This window comes from Terrapene carolina, unplaced genomic scaffold (assembly GCF_002925995.2).
Source record: "Terrapene carolina triunguis isolate 2854851 unplaced genomic scaffold, T_m_triunguis-2.0 Scaffold85, whole genome shotgun sequence".
NCBI classification, from domain to species: domain Eukaryota; kingdom Metazoa; phylum Chordata; order Testudines; family Emydidae; genus Terrapene; species Terrapene triunguis.
The window spans coordinates 58,146,652-58,166,030 of record NW_020664436.1 but is presented as its reverse complement, the minus strand read 5'-3'; the positions used below and the strand labels follow the sequence as shown (position 1 = coordinate 58,166,030).

The 19,379-nt window shown below is 39.5% G+C and overlaps 1 protein-coding gene across 1 annotated transcript in view; it reads left to right on the top strand.

The window, feature by feature from the left end:
* RNF217 (ring finger protein 217) overlaps positions 1-19,379 on the top strand; it is an 80,142-nt gene that overhangs the window by 31,407 nt on the left and 29,356 nt on the right. The window contains exons 2-3 of the mRNA XM_029911054.1: positions 3,672-3,905; positions 11,991-12,155. Of these exons, the coding sequence (XP_029766914.1) occupies positions 3,672-3,905; positions 11,991-12,155 (399 nt within the window). The remainder of the gene's footprint in view (positions 1-3,671; positions 3,906-11,990; positions 12,156-19,379) is intronic.

Below are 19,379 nucleotides of genomic sequence, written 5' to 3'. Positions count from 1 at the left end.
TATCACCTGTTCCTTCATGTCTACTTGGATAGTGTTAGCACAGTACCTGGTGTGGTGGGATCCTGAGGCCTTTGAGAGCTACCCAAATAAATCTAAAAGTTATATAAGAAATGTTAGTGGTGCTAACTCTCACAATTCTGGGGGAGTGATGTGATTTTGGTTGTGACTTGTGCCCATGTAGTGAATTTGAGCCTGCAAATTGGCTGTCTGCCCCACTTGCCCTGCCTCTTGGGGCAGAATAACTGATCAGAGCTGCTGCAGACAGAACTGTGTCTCTCCCCGCCCCGCCAACCCCATAGCAACCCAAAGCCATTCTCATAGGAGGAGAGAGTGTCTGGAAGCCATGGCAGTGAGGGGTGAGGAACCTCAGGAGAAGCAGAGGTGAGGCTGTATGAGTGAGTGCAGAACTGGGGGCAGCTTGGTGGACTGAGCTGACGGGGGGGGAGGGGAGCTGGGGGGGGGGGGGATAAATTATCTGCTGGGGGGGGGACAGGCAGATGTGCAGGTGAGAACTCTTTCATTGAGGCCAAAGTCACATTTCTTTTTCTCTCTCACCCACGATGGACAGGGGGAATTAAAAAATTAAGACAGACCAAAAAAGCACAATATATAGTCTTTAAAAGAAAATAAAACCTCATGTTTCTGGAGGTCTGACTAATGATTTTTTGATCTTCTGAGGTTGGCAATAGTGGGAAATATATAATGGAAAATAAAGGCATTTTTTTCAATCTTTTAGTTTTGGATTATCAATCTTATAGTGAGCGGAGGATTCACAATTTAAGAGGGGTTTTATTCATGAGGGACACTAGAAAAAATAAGAAAAAATTGAAGGTAACTTATTTCGTCCAGCTCCATATTCAACAATATTAAAAGTTCTGCAGGCCAGAATTTTCCCTTCACTTGCATTTGTGCAATCCCACAGTACTTCTTCCTCAGTAACCCCTTAAATGGCTTATGCACGTGTATCAGAGGACAGAATTTGGCCCTGTGGTAGGAATTAAATTATTCCCCTAATGGGAGAGTCTAGATGTAATCCTGCTCTCTTTTCCATGTCTGTCTGCAGTCCTAATAGTAGCAAAAGGCAGTAAATGGTTATTTTAGTCAGTGAAGTTAGCACATGAGTCTCAGAATACACAGCAAACTTTCTCAGTAAGAAGGTGTCATTTTTAGATAGTCATGTTGGCCACCTTAGGCAAATCATTCAGGCTGTGATTTTGAAACTGATATGTCTGAGTGGAAAATGAGGCCATTTTGGTGCTTAACACCGGGTCCCCTTCTTTGAAAATTGTGGCTTTAACCTCTCTGCCTTTTTCCTCTGTAAAATGAGGAATTGTGAGATTTAATTCACTGTGTGGTTCTAGAGTAATAACTGCAGTAATTGAATACCATAGAAATTCCTGTACATAAAATTTGCATTTATATACTCAGTTTATGAGAGTAGAGTAGGTTGCATACTGAGATGCAGCACCATTATATGGTAAACCTCCAAACAGAAGAGGTGGCTTCAAAACTTTAACCTTTCTAGATTTAAAAGTACTGCCTTCCCATTCCTTGCAGCTCTTGCTACCTTTTGTAGTGATAGTACTCTTATTCTTTCAGTATGAGTGAAATTCTCCCCACTGTGGAGTTGTCTGCACAAGACTCTATGCACTGCATAGTCAGTTAATGCATGATATAAGTGGCGTGTAGAATTTTTATCTATGAAATATATTTATATCTACTATAAGCACTCTCTGTTTAAAACAAGTATTTGTATTTAAGAAGATAAGAATGGCCATAGTGGGTCAGACCAGTGGTCCATCTAGCCCAGCATCCTGTCTTCTGACAGTGGCCAGTGCCAGATGCTTCAGAGGGAGTGAACAGAAGAGGGCAATTATCAAATGATCCATCCTGTCCTCCAGTCCCAGCTTCTGCCAGTGTGACGGTGCTGCCCGTGGGAGACTGCTGAGGTCAGTCAATTAAGGTGAACTGCAAACAAAACGGGCAGACAAACCCCAAACGCTGGTGGATATTCCAATACTTAGATTTACCAAGCCAGCACAAAACAGCTTCTATAGTACCTTACTGCCACTTAGAAGTCCAAACCACGCAGTTCCCTTAAAGTACCCAGCCTCAGGCCTCCGTCCAGACACACACGTCCGATATGATGATGATTACTGAGACTCTTATCTCATCATATAAAAGAAAAGGTTCTTCCAGTCCCAAAGGATCAGCCACATACCCAGGTTCAATTATAACTTAGATCTTACCCAAAATACACACTATAGCCAATTCTTATTAGCTAAACTAAAATTTATTAGAAAAAAGAGTGAGTGTTGGTTAAAAGATCAATATACATACAGACTTGAATTCAATTCTTGAGGTCCAGATACACAGCAGAGGTGAGCTTATAGTTGCCAAAAGTCCTTTTAGAAATAGTCCAATGTCCATATTCAGGGTGGCTCCAGTCAATGACTGGGGATTTCAATCCTTGTGGCTTAAGGTTTCTCCCTCTTGAAACCCAAAGCAGATCTGAGATGAAGTAGGATCATGTCCCAGGGTTCTTATACATTTCCAGCAGCCTTTCGGCCTGAGAAAACAATAGGCTTAACTCTCCTTCCAAACATCCTGGCAATTAGCACAGGGTAATTTATCCATTAAACAGTTCAGATACAAGTTACCACAACCTTCAAAGAGACACATAGACAATAATACTATTTCACTCAAGTATCATCACAAATGTTAATATTCCTTTTTTGATCTTTGAATTAAAGTTATAGCAATAGACAAGACTTGTTTGCTTACATCACAAGACCTGAGCAAACATCTACCCTTGAGATCTCTAACAATGCAGACTTGCATTTCAAAGCTCTATTCATTTACCTATCTTCCTAGCCAGTCTTCCTTCCCAGCCATGGGTCAGGTCAGTCTGAGTTAATTAACTCTTTCTGGCCCTGTCACCTTCCAATGAAATATTATATTACACTCATAACGTCACAGCCAGTCATTGGTTTAGGGATACCCAGAGCAAGCAGTTGTGTTACTGACCATCATGGCTATCTTCCATTTGATTGAGAGTGATGTAGAATAAGAAGGCAACAGCTTATTCTTTGCTCTTCAAGGAGCAGATAGAATTTGCTTTCCCCATGCCAACTTATAGTAAGAAGCACATACAAGAGCATTGAGCTAGCAAAGGCAGCCAGAGGCTTCTGGAGCAAATGTAATCTATTTTCCCTGGTAAAAACTGGGCTCTCTCTTTTGGTACATGTTTTTATCCTTTCTGTATGAAATCAAAAATACTACCTTAGCCTGCTTGTATTGCATATCTTAGTAAGATGTAAAATGAGGAACAGCTAGACTGTCTCTCTCGGTAGCCAATATAAAAGATAAATGTTAGAATATAGCCTCACTGGCACACATACATATGCTTTGTGCATGTGATGTAACTGATGTGGATGTGACAGAAAAGCAAAACTTAATATTTTCCAGAATGTGTTCAAAATAAACTTAAAATAAAATGGCATGTTTTGTTAGTGTACAGATAGTTAGAATTCAGAACAAATGCATTTTCTTGTGCAGTTCACAAGATGTTTTGGAAATGCTTTACTTTTTGCATAGTAGACATGGAATACTTGCTCCACAGCTATCTGATCTCTTACCTGGTAATTTTTTACCCTTCTATTTACGTGCAGGTGCAGCTGGGACAGGCAGATATAAACTGTCCAATCACAGAGTGCAGTGAATACCTGGATGAAACAACTGTCCTCTACAACCTGCCACATGATGACATCATCAAGTATAAATACTTCCTGGAACTCAGCCGTATTGACTCCAGCACCAAGCCATGCCCTCAATGCAAACACTTTACCACTTTCAGGAGGAGAGGTCACATTCCAACCCCAACGAAATTGGAGAACAAATACAAAGTGAGCATGCTCACCAAACCTATGGATTAGATGACACAGCTGTGAGCAGCAAAAGTAGGACAGCATGTGGTGGGCATTAAATGGGCTTTCCTCCATTACTAGAGCCTAATGTAAGCTGTGATTTAGAATATGAATCTATAGTATGATACCTCTGAATAACTGGTCAAGTCATGTAACAGTTCAGTTGTCTATTTGAACTTTCTTGTTATCATTTATTTCTTGTGGTGGTAGAAGAACAGTTTTGGCCATTAAATTTTCATGGTACCTTGAAAGGTGACTGAGCCCTTCACTTTCCTCTGTGCACTAACTGAACATCAGTTTGGTCAGAAAAGAGGTGGGGGCTCTAAGATTGACTTTCATAATTAACCAGAGTTTTTAGCCACACAACTCCAGTCAACTTCTCACAATTATTAAAAATGTTTAGGTACAAGTATAAAGCCCTATGTGTTGGGGAATGCTATGTTGCTCTGTGATCATTTGCTTATAGGTGCAACTTTTTATTTTTTTAATGGATAAGTGTTTTAAAATTCCCAAAAGGTAATCTGATTATCAGTTGCTTAGAATTCTCCATTACCCTATTGAGGAAGGTATGATACCGGAGTGTCAAGGAAGGTAGAGGTGAAAAAGATGTATCAAATATTTATCTGTCCTTCTGTCATGCCAGAGCATAATACTCTGAGAGGGGATTTACTGGATATTAAGATGATGACGGTACATATGCTCATAGCCAAAAAAGCAAAGTGCTATCCACTGTGCCTACAGTTTGACTGAAACTCACATGCATAATGCAAAAATGACTAGTAATAGGTAACTACTGTCCAGTCGCTTGTACTAGTCACTTGTACTAGATTTTCTCAAAGTTGCTTAACATTCTGAGAGCAAGTGTATGTGTATGATAAGTGATTAAGTTTTAAACATGTGTTTACAACAGTGGGCATTAAATATTTTTGGGGAGAAAAAAAATCCATATCTGAGGAATAGTGTTAGTTTAGTCTTTAACACTGCTCTCCCCACCCCCTTTTAATTTTTTTTACTTAATTTAAATCTTGTTGCTTCAGATACTTTTTTTTTTTTTTTTTTTTGTCACCATTTTGAGGAAGCAACAAGTAGGATGGCAGTTATATTACACATTTTTCACAACTATTTTACTCATTTCCTCTTTCTTCACTCTCCCTTTCCATGACTTTATGGTAAAATACTAAAGATGACAGCACTTTTTTATATAGTAGAGCCACATTTTTATTAGTTTATTTTATTGGAGCCTACTTACTGCAATTTACATATTATTGGTAACCTCTAAATAAGCTGCAAAGATGTGTAGCATATTCTGTGCCTTGAGTCACCACCATCTGTGCTAGAAAGCCCTCTGGTGACAAATGGCAGAGTTATTTCAAAGGGCGACATGATTCTGGGCATGACACTCAAGATATCATCCTTTGTCTTCTGAGTATTTTATCAGTTAATTTAGGAAACATTTGTTAGTAAATGAAAGAAAACTACCAGCTCATGATTAAGAATATTGTAACTTGCCTGTCACAATCACTGTTTTTGCTTCTTGCTTTAATGACAATAATACAAATTTTCCAGTCTGTGGAATATGCTGGTGTCTCGTTGGGTTTCAGGTCACTCAGGGTGTGTCTACACTGTGGCCAGGAATGAGCCTCCTTGCCTACTTGGACAGACTCATGCTAACAGGGCACTAGCTATAGTGATAAACATATCAGTATGACATTGTGGCTCGGGCTGGAGCTTGAGCTCTCAAGCCTACGGGGTCGGGTGGGCTTTACAGCCTGAGTCGCAACGTCCATACTGCTATTTTTAGCGTGATAGCTCGAGCCCCATTAGCTTGGGTCTGTCCACCTGCCCTGGGAAGCTCGCTCCCAGCTGCAGTATAGACACATGCTCAAGGGAAGCTGAATTCACAATGACAGCTTCCTGGGCTGTGACCAAGCTGTGCTTATCAGCTTAGTTAGGAGTAGTGTAAAGGTATTTGTCATCTTTACCCCTCCCTCTCAAAATCCTCAGGCAGTCCAGCCATCAGGCTTCTTCAGAGCATAAATTAGAGCAGCCTTACAACAGTTGTATTTTATACTATCTGTCCATGTCCCCAAGGGACAATTCAGCAGCTGAATATCGCTGAGGTAGAAGGACACACTGATCACAGTGCTTACACTTCTAGTCTCGTCCTAGACAGGGAGAGTCTCTAAGTGGCCTATTAAGCTCAGTCTAGGGCTGCCAGAGCAGACTGGAGAATGAGGCCTAATATATATTTTTTTGAAACTGTAGGCGTTTCCCCAAGGAATGTAGAATTAAATATGACTGTGTGAAATAAAGCTTCATGGTAACATTAGTTCTTTTGTTACATTTATCCTTGTTGGATAGACCACAGCATTTACAGTAGAACCTCAAAGATATGAACACCAGAGTTCCGGATTTACCGGTCAACCAGTCACCCTCTGCAACCGGACGTAATCAGGCAGCAGCGTGGGGAGAGAGAGAGAGAGACACGCACGCACATAAATACTTTATTACCTTGGGAGCACCAGGTTCAGGGCTTTAGATGTGTGTGTGTGTGTGTGGGGGGGGACACGCTGAGGCTCAGGGTTTCAGCCCTGTGAGGGGACACTGGGGCTCGCCTTTTAGCTACAAATGGAGCACTGGGTCCGAGCCCCAGCATGCACGCGCGCTCCCTCCTCCCCCCACACACACACACTGAAACCAGGAGCAGAGCCATGGGGAGCCCCGGCACTCCCCTTCCCCTCCCCCCCCCTCCCCCCCCCGGCCAGAGGCCGGGAACAGAGCCACAGGGCTGAAGTCCAAGCTCCAGCGCTCCCCCCAGATCTAAAGCCCTGAGCCCTGGTGCTCCTGAGGGTCAGAAGCCATGATCCCCCACTGCCCGGAGCCCTGACACCACTCCCCCTCACCCCCCCCCTGCAGCCCCAACGCCTGCCCCCCCCCCCCCCCCCCCCCCCCCCCCCGCGCTGAAGTCCGTAACCTCTTGTTCAGAGTTACGGACAACCTCCGTTCCCGAGGTGTCCGTAACTCTGAAGTTCTACTGTAGCTTTATAAGTGTTCTTCCCCTTTTTTTGTAGACTTGGTCTAAGATCCATTTGGTAAGTCTGGACTTGCTAGATTGTGTTCCCTCAGAGTGACTGAAAATCATGCCTTTCCACTTGCCCTTGTGGAACCGAGTTCATTTGAGGCTATCCTACATTTGTGTAATTTGGTAAAAAGCAGTAATCTTTCTGTGACAGAGTCCTCCAGATGGAAATACTTGAAAATGGCAGCCTTTGGACAGCTTGCTCACATGAACTATTCAGGTCACCTGCTTTTGTTTCTACTAGTTACATTTGAAAGAAATGGCTGGTTGCAGGTCTGGTCATCAGTCTCGGTGCATATCAGAGTAGCTGCTCTGTTTGCAGTTAATGTGATCACTGCTCATCAGATTTTCTGGAATTATTTATCTCTCTCACCAATAAAATGTGTGACGTATAGAGCTCTCCAGTCACTGCTGCTGTGCCCACAAAGATTACCCTCCTGGGCTGCTGTTACTGTGCTGAATGCCTCTTTTCCCTGCTCCTCACTCCATCTGTAAATTACACCAGAGGAAATTCTTCCTATTCACCATTGAATAAGTTACAGGAAATATATTGCCTTCAGAAGAACCAGCTTACATATGTGAGGCTTACAGAACATCAGCAGTGGGACTGAAGTCTAGAAATACTGTATCAGTAGTTCATTTTTACTCTGAATAGTAATTTGGGGGGGGGGGGTTTTTTTTTTTTAAAAACAAAAAAACACTTTTTATATATATAAAAAAAAAAAAAAAATAGCATACTCACATACTCAAAATTATTAATTCAGTTTGAAAACAATTATTACAAATTATTCACATACCTTCTAAAACCTAAATTCATACTGATCTCAGCATTGTTTGTTTTCCTTGCTGCAGATGAGTCTTTTACAAACTAAAACCTAAAGATCAGTTGTTGTTGATTGTATTCTAGTAATGATTATTAGAGGCATCAATCAAGATCAGGGCCCCATTGTAGTAAGCACTCTATGAACATAGAGTTAAGGGACACTCGCTGCCCTGAAGTTTAGAATTTAATTCAGGGGTTTCAAACTCATTTTGTGGTGTGGGCCTAATTACCCATTCAGTCAGTGGGCTGGGAGTAAAAAGTGTTAACTGATTTTTCCCAGAATCAATAGAGTTCTGGTCACTGGTGGCTAGAATGTTTCCTTTAAATTTTGGAATTGATTGGTTAGGGGGGTTACAAGTTACTGCATTACAGATAGACTGAGAAACACTCGGCAGCAGTTGGTCAACCTTGGAAGGCCTTATAACTATTACAACTGCTGAAGGTCTTCAGTTTTTAGAAGAGGTAACTATGGCTACATATTCATTTTGGAGTGGAGATCACAAACTGAAAAATCACAAATGTAGCACAATGTGTCATTATCTACTGTAGAATACCAGCTCAGCATAGGTTACTACTTCTATTAGCAGTGATAAGTGAAAGTTTTTAAGGACTTTAAAACAAGTTTGGAGGACATTGTCTAGGCTGGTAGACCAGTAATTAAAGCTACAAGCTCTGTGTGTTGACCTCTAGGGATGTATGCAAACCTATATCAGTCTTCGGAGAAGGTAGGATACTGAAAATAATAGGTTTCAGAGTAGCAGCCGTGTTAGTCTGTATCCGCAAAAAGAACAGGAGTACTTGTGGCACCTTAGAGACTAACAAATTTATTAGAGCATAAGCTTTCGTGGAAATAATAAGCATCCTACTCTGCAAGCTCTTTGAACAGCTTCCATATCTTTAAAAAGCAGTCTGGTGACAGGAATGCTTCTGACAGGCAGAGCAATAGGAAGTATGCATGCTTGTTTAAAAACCAGGCACCATGAGACTGACTCCAACAAGAAACCCAGCAGAGGCATCAATGTTTTTAATTTTGTAGAATTTTATCCGGGGAATGTTTCTATTGGGAAGAGATGAGCATAGCTGGAAGGGGAAGGATTAATGTAATCTTTAAATGCAACTTTCAACATAGGGGAGATACAGGGGCCTGTCAATTTTGTCGTCCCTTTTTAAAATAGGACATATTTGTATCCCTGCATACCTATGTTCACGACCTGGCTAGTCTATGAAGTTGTAACTCTGGAGAATGTATTTCACAAGCTTTCAAATAAATATGATAGGGTTTCACCTGACTCTTAAAATTTTGTAATATTTTAGGGCAGGAAGTGCTCTCTAAGTGGGTTGTCAAAGATGAATCATGAAATGACAGGGTTGGAAGTGACTGTTTGGAGTTGCTTCTGTACTTGCAGAAACAGTCTTATATGGTATTACTTTTCCCATAGGGATATTTAATGTTATTTTTAAAGGGGTCTTATTTAGAGCTCAGTGAAATTTTTCAGACCATTTATTTGCTGAAAAATGTGGTTTTGGTATTCTGCTCTTCTTTGAGTGCTTGCTCATGTCGATTCTATGCTAGGTGTGTGCATACCACGTGCACAGTTCCTGGAGATTTTTCCCCTCTGTGGGGGCTGACCTATGCGCACCTAGCATGAAATGGATATGAGCAACACATCTTGAAGAAAAACAGTTACGGAAGGTTAGTAACTGTGTTGTTTTTTTATATTTTCTAAACAAAATGTTTTGTGTTTTTGTTTAGAAACTTAACTAGATTTATTTTACAACATAAAACACAAGTTCCAGGTTGGAAAGTCCACTATTCACTGAACCAAAAAAACCCAATTTTACATTCAGTTCTAATCTTATCACTATGGCATTACTATCTCCATTATGCATTACATTATCATCATCAAAAGTGCCTAAGTGACAGAAGAACCAAAGATCCATTGACTTTCAGTGAGACCGAGGGCTGGTCTACAATGAAAACGTACATCGGCATAGTTACATCTCTGAGGGATGTGAAAAATCCACACCCCTCTGAGACATAGCTATGCCAACCTAACCACCATTGTAGACAGCACGAGGATGATAGATTTCCATTGCGCTAGCTACTACCTCTCCGGGAGGTCAATTAACTACAGTGATAGTAGAACCCCTCCCGTTTCTGCAGTGAGTCTACATTGAAGCATCAGAGCAGTGCAGCTGTGTCACTAGTGTTTTAAGTGTAGCGATACCATAACTAAGTGCCAAAGTCTCTTTGAAAAATGGGACTTAAGCTCCTCTGTCATGTAAGTACTTTAGAAATTTTACCTAGGGCCAGGAGGTTAAAGAAACAAAAATTTAGTTACTTATAGCACATCAAATTCCTAGCAGAATTTTTTTTAAATATACTCTTCTGCTTTTATTTACTTTTTGTATTTATCTTGGACATTGAAGATCAGTCAGTTTGACTTTCATGTTCTGATGCACTGTCACGCACGAAAGCTTATGCTCAAATAAATTTGTTAGTCTCTAAGGTGCCACAAGTACTCCTGTTCTTTTTGCGGATACAGACTAACACGGCTGCTACTCTGAAACCTGTCACAATCTGCAATATTTGAATTACAAATGCTGCAGAGAAGTACTTAAATGCAAACAAGCTTTCATTTTTTTCCTAAATAATCATGGAAACATTCCTATTAATATATTAACTCTTTTCCACAATCTTTGTGCTGCCTTCCTTGAAGACTACAATAGTCCTTTAATTACATGATCACCTACCTCTTGTCAAGTGCAATATATTTTGTTTTTACAATGCTGTATGTGTATATGCAGCATCTTGTAGTACTGTGTAGCACTACTGAGTTCAAAGACTGGAAAATATTGTGTTGAAAGTACTAAGTAAATGACATTTACACAACCTACAGAAAGCAAAATTTAAGTTACTTCATATTGTGGTATCATATAGGCCATCTAACTTAAGAGCAAAGTTAACTGTCTCATCCTTTGAATTGCACATAAGGAAGGCTGTACTTGTTAGAGAGAGAGTATGTAATGCATGGCAGCCTAAAATACTAAAATTCATAGTTTACAGAGGAGAACCTGCATCAGAATTCTGGCACTGATTCTCTACCTCTTTGCTTTGTGGTTTTCATTTGTACCTGTGCAAAGTGGATGAAAACACCATTAAATGAGAGCAGTAGGAAGACAGTGTAAGCCCTTCAGGGCTTTTTTGGGGGGGCTGGTCTACACACACATTTTAGAGTGGTTGTGTTACCCCTTGGGTACACTGTTGTATACATTTAAATCTGATTGAATTAGTTGAACTTGCCTCTGTAAACTTATAGGGGCGAGATAAACCTTTGTCAGAATACCAAGTTGCAATGGTTTAGTTAAATTGATTTAGAATCCTAGCTCACATTAAACAGGTGCAACTTTGTGCAGACCAGACCTTTGTGTTTGTACAGGGCCTAGCACAATAGGTCTGGGGCCTCTAGGTACTACCTCAGTACAAAAACTATTTGCTCTGTGCAGATGTAAATTACTACACTAGGTACAGGGTATTGAAAATGCGGTCTTGTAAATCTTTAAAATGTGAATGCACCATTGTGCGAATCAGAATAGTGAAGGAAAAATACTAAATGTTACACATCTAATTTAAAGCATTTAAATTGTATTAAAGTTTGTAGAAAAAGCTATGATATTACCTGAAAACACATTATCTATCAGATAACGAAGGTTTGTACCAAACTGCTTATTCACAAAAGGGCAGAGTGCAGAATTGTGCATTCAACACTAACTTTAGCCCAATCTAACAAAACACTTAGCATTTGAATAATTCCATTGAATTCAGTGGGATTGCTCATGTGCTTAAAGTTAAGCCCCTGTTTAAGGATTGGGGCCTTTGACATCTTCTGATCTTGAGTAATTAATTGTGAAGCTTTAACGTTTTCTTAATATAGTTTCTTACATATAGAATTATAAATTAAATTGGTACTTTCTTGTATACTTTTTTAAAGATTATCAGTCTTTTAGGTTTGTTTGACCTTAGCTGTCATATGAAATTGAGATCTTAATTAAAATTAATTATAAAGGTGTTTATAATAGTGGTGGTGATTTTTCCACAGACATTCAATGCCCAACTTGCGAATTTGTCTGGTATTTTCTTGTTTCACTTTTGTTTATGCAGATCCAGTGTCCAACTTGCCAATTTGTCTGGTGTTTTAAGTGCCACTCTCCCTGGCATGAAGGTGTTAACTGTAAAGAATACAAAAAGGGAGACAAGCTGTTGCGTCACTGGGCCAGTGAGATTGAACATGGGCAAAGAAATGCTCAGAAATGTCCAAAATGCAAGGTAAGCTATCCTCTATTAGGGCACAACATAAGCTTTCGGAATTGCATTTGAATAATCTAAATAATTATCCAAACTGAGGCTTCTGTTTGTTTAATGTTACTTCAGCAAATATATAATGGAATGGATGCATATTAAGGAGGTGCTGGGCTCCAGCTGCATAAATAAGATTGAGCTTTGAATTTAACAAAAAGGTTGAATCCCTGATTTATGTATAAAGAGTGTATTTTCTACAAAATTATATTGCTTTATTCTCTGAGTTGAGAATGAAATTTCTGGGAATTTACAAGTAAATATGAAGTAAACATTATTCTAAAAATAGGTCCTTTAAGAAATTTAGTACCCCTCTTCATATTTCCCTTGTAGTTAAAACTCTCTCTCGTGGTTGAAGTGTTTTTTAGGATTAATGGTCACTTTTTCATAATCTTTTTCAGTCTCTGCTGAAGAAGAAGCTTTCAGTTAAGAAGAATGTTCTACTTAAGCAAATTTCATTAATTTTCCTCTTTCAAAATGGCCACCTTTTCCCACTGTTCAGATGAGATCGAGGCCACAGGCTGTTCTTAGCAAAGATTTTCATTCACCTGAATTTTATATTGCTCTTCTCCTACTTCCAGCAGCATGGGAGGCCATGACCTTTCCTTAGGGCAGGGTGGTTTTACTCTATTTATAAACAATGGGAAGTGGGGGTTATTTTGAAAGAGGACATCCTACCTAAGGGCAGCCCTTGATTATTGTAGGGGTGATGGCTGGCACTATGAAAGTAGGCAGTTCTTTGGAGAAATTCAAAGATTTTATGCACAAGTCTCTGTCATCATAACTTTCAGTTAAGAAAAATAGCAGCAATAATTACCACTTATCCTAAATATTTCAGTTTTAAAAAAAGCATTCCCATGACAACAGATCTGCTCACCAGGGAGTCTAAGATGGGGAAACCTTGTGCATGGGGAAGTGTGCAGGAAGGAGGGGGGAAATCTGGTGCGGGAATGTACAGGTATGTTGGGGACAGGAGGAAGGGGGATACTGATAAGGCAAGGGCAAGAAGTGCACTCAGGGATTTGACAGGGCGGAAGGAAGGGTAAAATTATAACATACACTCCAGCCGCAATGCGAAGCAACCGTAAACCCAGTTCAACTAGCCAATATAGTGGTGCCTTTTTGTGGTGTTCTAAGGTGGGGTAAAGTAGATACAGCATACTGTGTAGTCTGGCCACAAAAGTGTGAAATAAAAAAATAATTAAAGTTGATACCTCATATTTTCAAATGATTAGAAAAATATTATGATAACTTTTTCATTGGGTTTCTTGTTTACTGTTCATGTATGAAATTTAATAATTAAGAAAGGGCAATTCACAAAGTACACTTCCTTAAAGTAAAATTCATCATATGGATATTGTAACTGTCCCTAAACTCTGGGTTTATAAAGCTTGAAATTTAGAGTTAACCTTACCTTAACATGTTTGGGTTTCTTTTAAAGTAATGGAAAATGCACAGATAGGGCATCCTAACAACCTTAACTCTGCCCTGTAGTGATACCAAGCAATAACATGATGATTAAAATGAAGGCATTTTAGTGTTCAGGGCCCCAGATTAGATTAATTTTATGTTTAAAGACAAACATTTTGTCTGTTTTCTCACATGATGTCACTACAAACACAGAGTTAAGGTGGTTTGGAGCCCCCAGCTGAGTATCTCCATACCTTAACATGTTTGGATTTATTTTAAAGTTAATCTTAACTCTGAATTTCCTGGGCTTATAATGCTTAGTTTTGGGATAATTACAGCATTTCTAATGTGTGTTGCTCTAAATGACTAATGGAGTTTCAACTGTAACTCCACCTTGACATTTTTGTTGTGGAATTGATAATAATCAGAAATGTATTTAAAGTAACTGTGAAAACTGAGCTTTATTTACCAGCCTTCTTAAATCCGTATGAGACCCCAGATTTTTGCCAGTAGTGCCAGTTTGGCCTCCTTGAGGTTTTTAAAATCTCTTCTCACATTGATTTTGGTAAAATTTTTCAAGTTCTCTCTGATATCGACATCACCATCCATTAGTGTCATATTATGCAATGATCATCAACTTTAAAGTAAAATCTTCCAGTTCAACAAAGCAATTTTTTTGGCAAGTATTCAAATCTTTGGCTAGAAAACTGCACAGTATTTTAATAAGAAGAGGATGTTTATCAGTATACACTTGAGTTTGTTCTGATTATGGGGAAGGAAATGCCCATGATGTCATATTTTTCAGTGGATGGGTTCATGTGTAGTGGGGAAAGACAATTCCACTTCTCAGAACTTTTGCTGCTTTCTCTTTGATTTTCATGGTATCTTTTGTATGTAGTAAAGGGAGCCATTAACAAAAGTTAAAGCATGTGAACTTGTTAAATTCTCTGTTTTTTTAAATTCAAGTATGTGATATGATCGTCTCTCAGAGCTGGTCAAAACTTTGAAAAATTTCCAAAAAAAAGTAAAATATTTCAAAACATTGTTTGCAAGCTCTTATACTTGTTTTTGACCAGCTATGAGTCTCTGCTTATCGATATCTTTCAATATATCTAGGTAATTATGTGGCCAACATCACCATAATATCTGAGCATCTGGACATAGAGCCCAAGATTTTTTTAGAAATAGAAGCCTAAAGTTAGTTGCCTAAATCTATATTCGGCATCTAAATAAAGAAGCTTATTTTCAAGTGTGCTGGGCACCCGGCATCTCTCATTGACTTTCATAGGAAGTGTTGGATGCTCAGAACTTCTGAAAATCAGGCCACTTATCTGGGAGCCTAAAGTAAGGGCTCCTGTTTATGGAAAAACTTTGCCAAAGAGTTCAGGGTCCATGTTTAGGAAATAAGAATAATCTTGCACTCCTCAGTCTACTGCATTTGGTGGGCTGGGCTATGAAACAAAAGGCCTGGTCCATGCAAAAAAGTTAGGTCGACCCAACTACATCACTTGGGTGTGAAAAATCCACCCCCGAGTAACGTAGTTAAGCCTACCTAACCCCCACTGTAGACAGCACCAGGTCAACAGAAGAGTTATTCCATTGTCCTAGCTACCACTTCTCAGGGAGGTGGATTATCTATGCCAATGGGAGAACCCCCTCACGTCGTCATAAGTAGTGTCTACACTGAAGTGTAGCTGTGCTGCTGTAGCATTTGAAATGTAGACAAGCCCAATGTGTGGAAAAGTACCTTTGTTAATAAAAGCCCTTCTGCAGTTCAATGAGGTTTGTTTAGTAATTCGGTATTTCTGTTGAGTTGTAATCTGTGTATGAAGAAGTGTGACTGTTGTTTATACAGTTTTTTCCCCCACTGTGCCAGAGGATGGATGTGGCAGGTCTTCAAAGTTGAATGTTTTGTGTTCTGATTTGAAAGTGAATTCTTGAGGCTGTACTGTCTTTCATGTAGGTCACTCTTGTTAATTCATTTTGGTAGTGACTTTCTCCTCTAACTACATAATATTAAACCAAAGCGGCATTAGTATCTGAGAGGGAATTCTGGTTGTTCAGCATTCATCTTTGGAGGAGAACAGAGTTCTCTAAGCTTACGCAGTCTGACCAGTTTGTATCAAAATATTATTTGTTTAAGCAAGATCAAATCTGTGCAACTGGCAAGTAATAACAAAATAACTGCTTAGAAGGATTGCAAGGTTGCTGTGTTTCTGCTATTTCTCAACAGTTGTAGCACAAAGTACACCACCACCGAGTCTTACCACTTTTCATTTGTAGGTCTCAAAGCACATAGAAAGATCTCAGGAAAGGTGAGCTGCACCATGAAATAGCAGTTGTAACTTTTACAACAATTTTTTTTTCGTATATGAAGTAGTGGGATATTTTGAAGCAGATGGAAATCCCATATGCAAATTAGAAAAGGAGGGGGGAAGAGGAATCTGCAACTGATGTACTCTTCCATTTGATCTATCCTAACTTGTTCTAGGTCCAGTGCATTCTCACTTGAAGTACCTCATTAAAACAGCTTTCTTGCATAGTCTTAAGCAGTAGCATTTGTAATGTGATAAGGTCAAAATCAGCCATTAAACCAGGATACTACAAAAAGTAGTGAAGCTTAAGTATTAAAAGGAGCAGGGATTACTGTTTGTTTTAAGCAAACAAGATTGAAGTATTATCCGTTAAACTGAGAACATATTATGATTTATTTTTAAGTACAGCTATACTTTTCTGTACTTCCGTTGGATCTTTTTTTTGAATGGCTGTGTTTTGCATCTTCGTGTTTTCCACCAACTCCCTTTCCCAGCAAAAAAAATCCAAATGCTGTCCAAAAAAAAAAAAAAAGTGTGGCCTTTTTTGTGAAATACTTACTAGATCATGTTGGTTTTTTTGTTTTATGTGGAAGGACAATGAACATGTTAATGCTGACTGAATATTCTATTGGGACCAAAGAAACAATGTAAAATGATTTGCATACTGTTATGTGATGGAACACAAACTTTATTTTGATATTCCAAGAAGCTGAAGACCGATCTGAATCCCAGTTTAAGGATAAACTGAGGCTTCAGGAACTGGTGATACAGGAAAGGAACTTCACTTTCAGAAATGGATCCTTCCTGAACAAACCCACCAGAACTTCTGTTACCTAGGAGAATGTTAGAGGAGCGTGTGAAAGAGGATGCAGTATTACTTGTATTGCATACAAGTAGCTTCAGTACAGATATGACAATATCCTCCAATTTCTAGGACAAAACTAATGGAATTAAGTTAAACCTTGTTGAATCGTGGTTAGTTGTTTTTGGGAACTTGTATTAAACATACAAATGTGCTACTGTGGAGTTTTATGTATGAGCGTCAAAGGACTTTTGGGGACAATATGTGTGAAGTGAATCTCCTAGGAAACACTTGGGGTTCGAATCCATCCTTTTGAAGCTGTGCCTTGAGCAGAAAACCATTGTCTGGCTGATTATCTATTCACAGTCTCTTCAAAGGCCCAAACTGGATAAATGAGTGACTCTGAGTGTCATGTGAGGGTTCTTGTGGGTTTTTGGACTGCTCACCTGCCAGAGTCCATGTTTGGGTGATCTCTGGTAAGTTTATTAGCATGTGTGTAGTTCTTGTTTTTTAATGTTTTCTCTGTAATGCTTTTACTTGAAGAATAAAGTGTGCTTGCTTAGAAAAAGCTGTGTGGTAACTTATAACTGTTGCAATTAGATTGTGTGTCATCTCTGAAGAGAAGACCAAAGAAGCCTTCTTAGCCAGCTTGTCTTTTGCTGGAAATATCACAGTATTGGCAGAAAGATCAGAGAGATGCGAGACTCCACCCACAAGAGGCAACTGCTGGGGAACTAGACAGCTAGAGTGGGTGCCCTGGATGAACCAGAGGGGGAAATACAAATGTAGTTGTGCTGAACTGTGACAGATTCTAAGAGATGATCCTTTAAATGAATCCTACCTAGTATAGCTTTGCAAATAGTTATACGTGTAGAAGTTCTTTTTTTTTTTTATATACCTTAGGAAGTGTCTAAAGAAATTGCTCTTTACCGAAGAGACTGAGCCAACCTTCTTCAAAACTAAATTTAGTTATATATTCTCTCTCTCTCTCTCGCTCCATATTTGATCTGTTGAGAAAGAGAGGGAACCAGGTCTGTTGTGACTAAGAAAAGCTAAACAGTAATTTCTTATTGTAGCAAGTGATGTTGGAATGGCATTTGAATGGATTTATGATTAATAATATTTGAATTTCAGTATTTCATTATGGCAATATATTTTAAACCCAGAGTATAATTTTTGCCTAAAGCTTTAAGCTCAAGTATAGTTTGTCATTTGTTCAGAAACTAAAAACTGTAGCAAAGCAGGGCAGTAAGTTTGACTTCTTTTGATGTAACATAGGCTATGTATAAACTACACACTACTGGTGGTAGCACATAAGGATCATGTAGCTACATGCATTGGTGAAAAGCAGGCTGCATCCACACTTCGGGGTGTAGGTATGGGTGTCAGTGAAAGGCTGTGGCAGGGAAGAGGCAGTGGGGAAAGGCTTCAGCAGCTCCCTGCTGCTGGAGCTTTGGCTCTGGCCTGAGCGGAAGCAGCAGGGAAAGTGTCCGGTGGGAAGCTGCTGGAGCCCTTCCCTGCTGCCTCCCCGCTATCAGAGCCTTTTCCTGGTGCTGGAGCCTTTTCTTGCATCAGGGAAAGATTCCAGCAGCAGGGAGGCAGCGGGACACTATGCTACTAAAAATAGCTTTGTAGACTGGGAAGGCACTGCTTGGGCATGTAGAGAGCCGTGCTGGATACATACCATGTGGTTCAGGCCTGTCTATACTTCCTAAGCAGTGCCTCACCCTCTGTAGTGGTATTTACACTCGTGCTAGGGAGTCACTTATTGTATGTACTCTACACGCCACAGTAAAGAGTGCAGTGTATATGTACCTGAAGAGACAAGCTGGTTATTCTCATCAGGAAGGCATAATGTAAAATTATTGGTTGCCTCCAAAGGGTACTATCTTACAAGTTCTGCCTCATTGTATGAGCAGGTAGGTATTGGGGGAATGCTGATGTGACCCAAGAACCTCTTAATGCAAACTGCCAAAGGAGGTGTAGCGGGAATACAGGAATGTCCTTACTCTGGTGTGTGCATTCTAGATCACCAAAGAATGTCATGTAAGGTCTCAAATGAAAACTGGTGTGTCACTGTTCATTATTCCATTGTGAAGTGCATGTACAGATATTGTGGAAGGAGTTGTGTACGTACTGAAAATATGTTCTTGAAGTCTGTATCCTGGTACTGGTCACCGGCAAAGGTGAAAAACAGGATTTCTGTCAGATGAGAGATTTATCCATCTATTTGTTTATATGTAAATTGAGTGTTGTCTCATTCGCAATGGTCTTCCTATCACGAATCTGAACTAAATGCAAATGAAGATTGTCAGAATTTCAGAACGAAACTAACAACAAGAAGAGAAGAAGAGTTGGGGGGAGAGAACTTTATCTAAAGGTTTGCTTGACTATATTTGTGAGGCAGAGAAGACAGCTGGGCGCCTTTCACTGAGGAAGTAAAAGGACAGCAATTTTTCTTCAGGAAAAAAGGGTTTCAGGCAGCCTTGGTTGAAAACACTGAGGAGAACTTTGGGTAAGATAAACTTTAGACAAGTGAGTAGCTTGTTAGTCAAAGTTTAATTTTTAGGAAGTGTGTTATGATTTTGCTTTATATGGTTATATGTAACCATTTGTTTCCAATATTCTTACTCACTATTACTTGAATCTCTGTTCTTTGACAGCAAA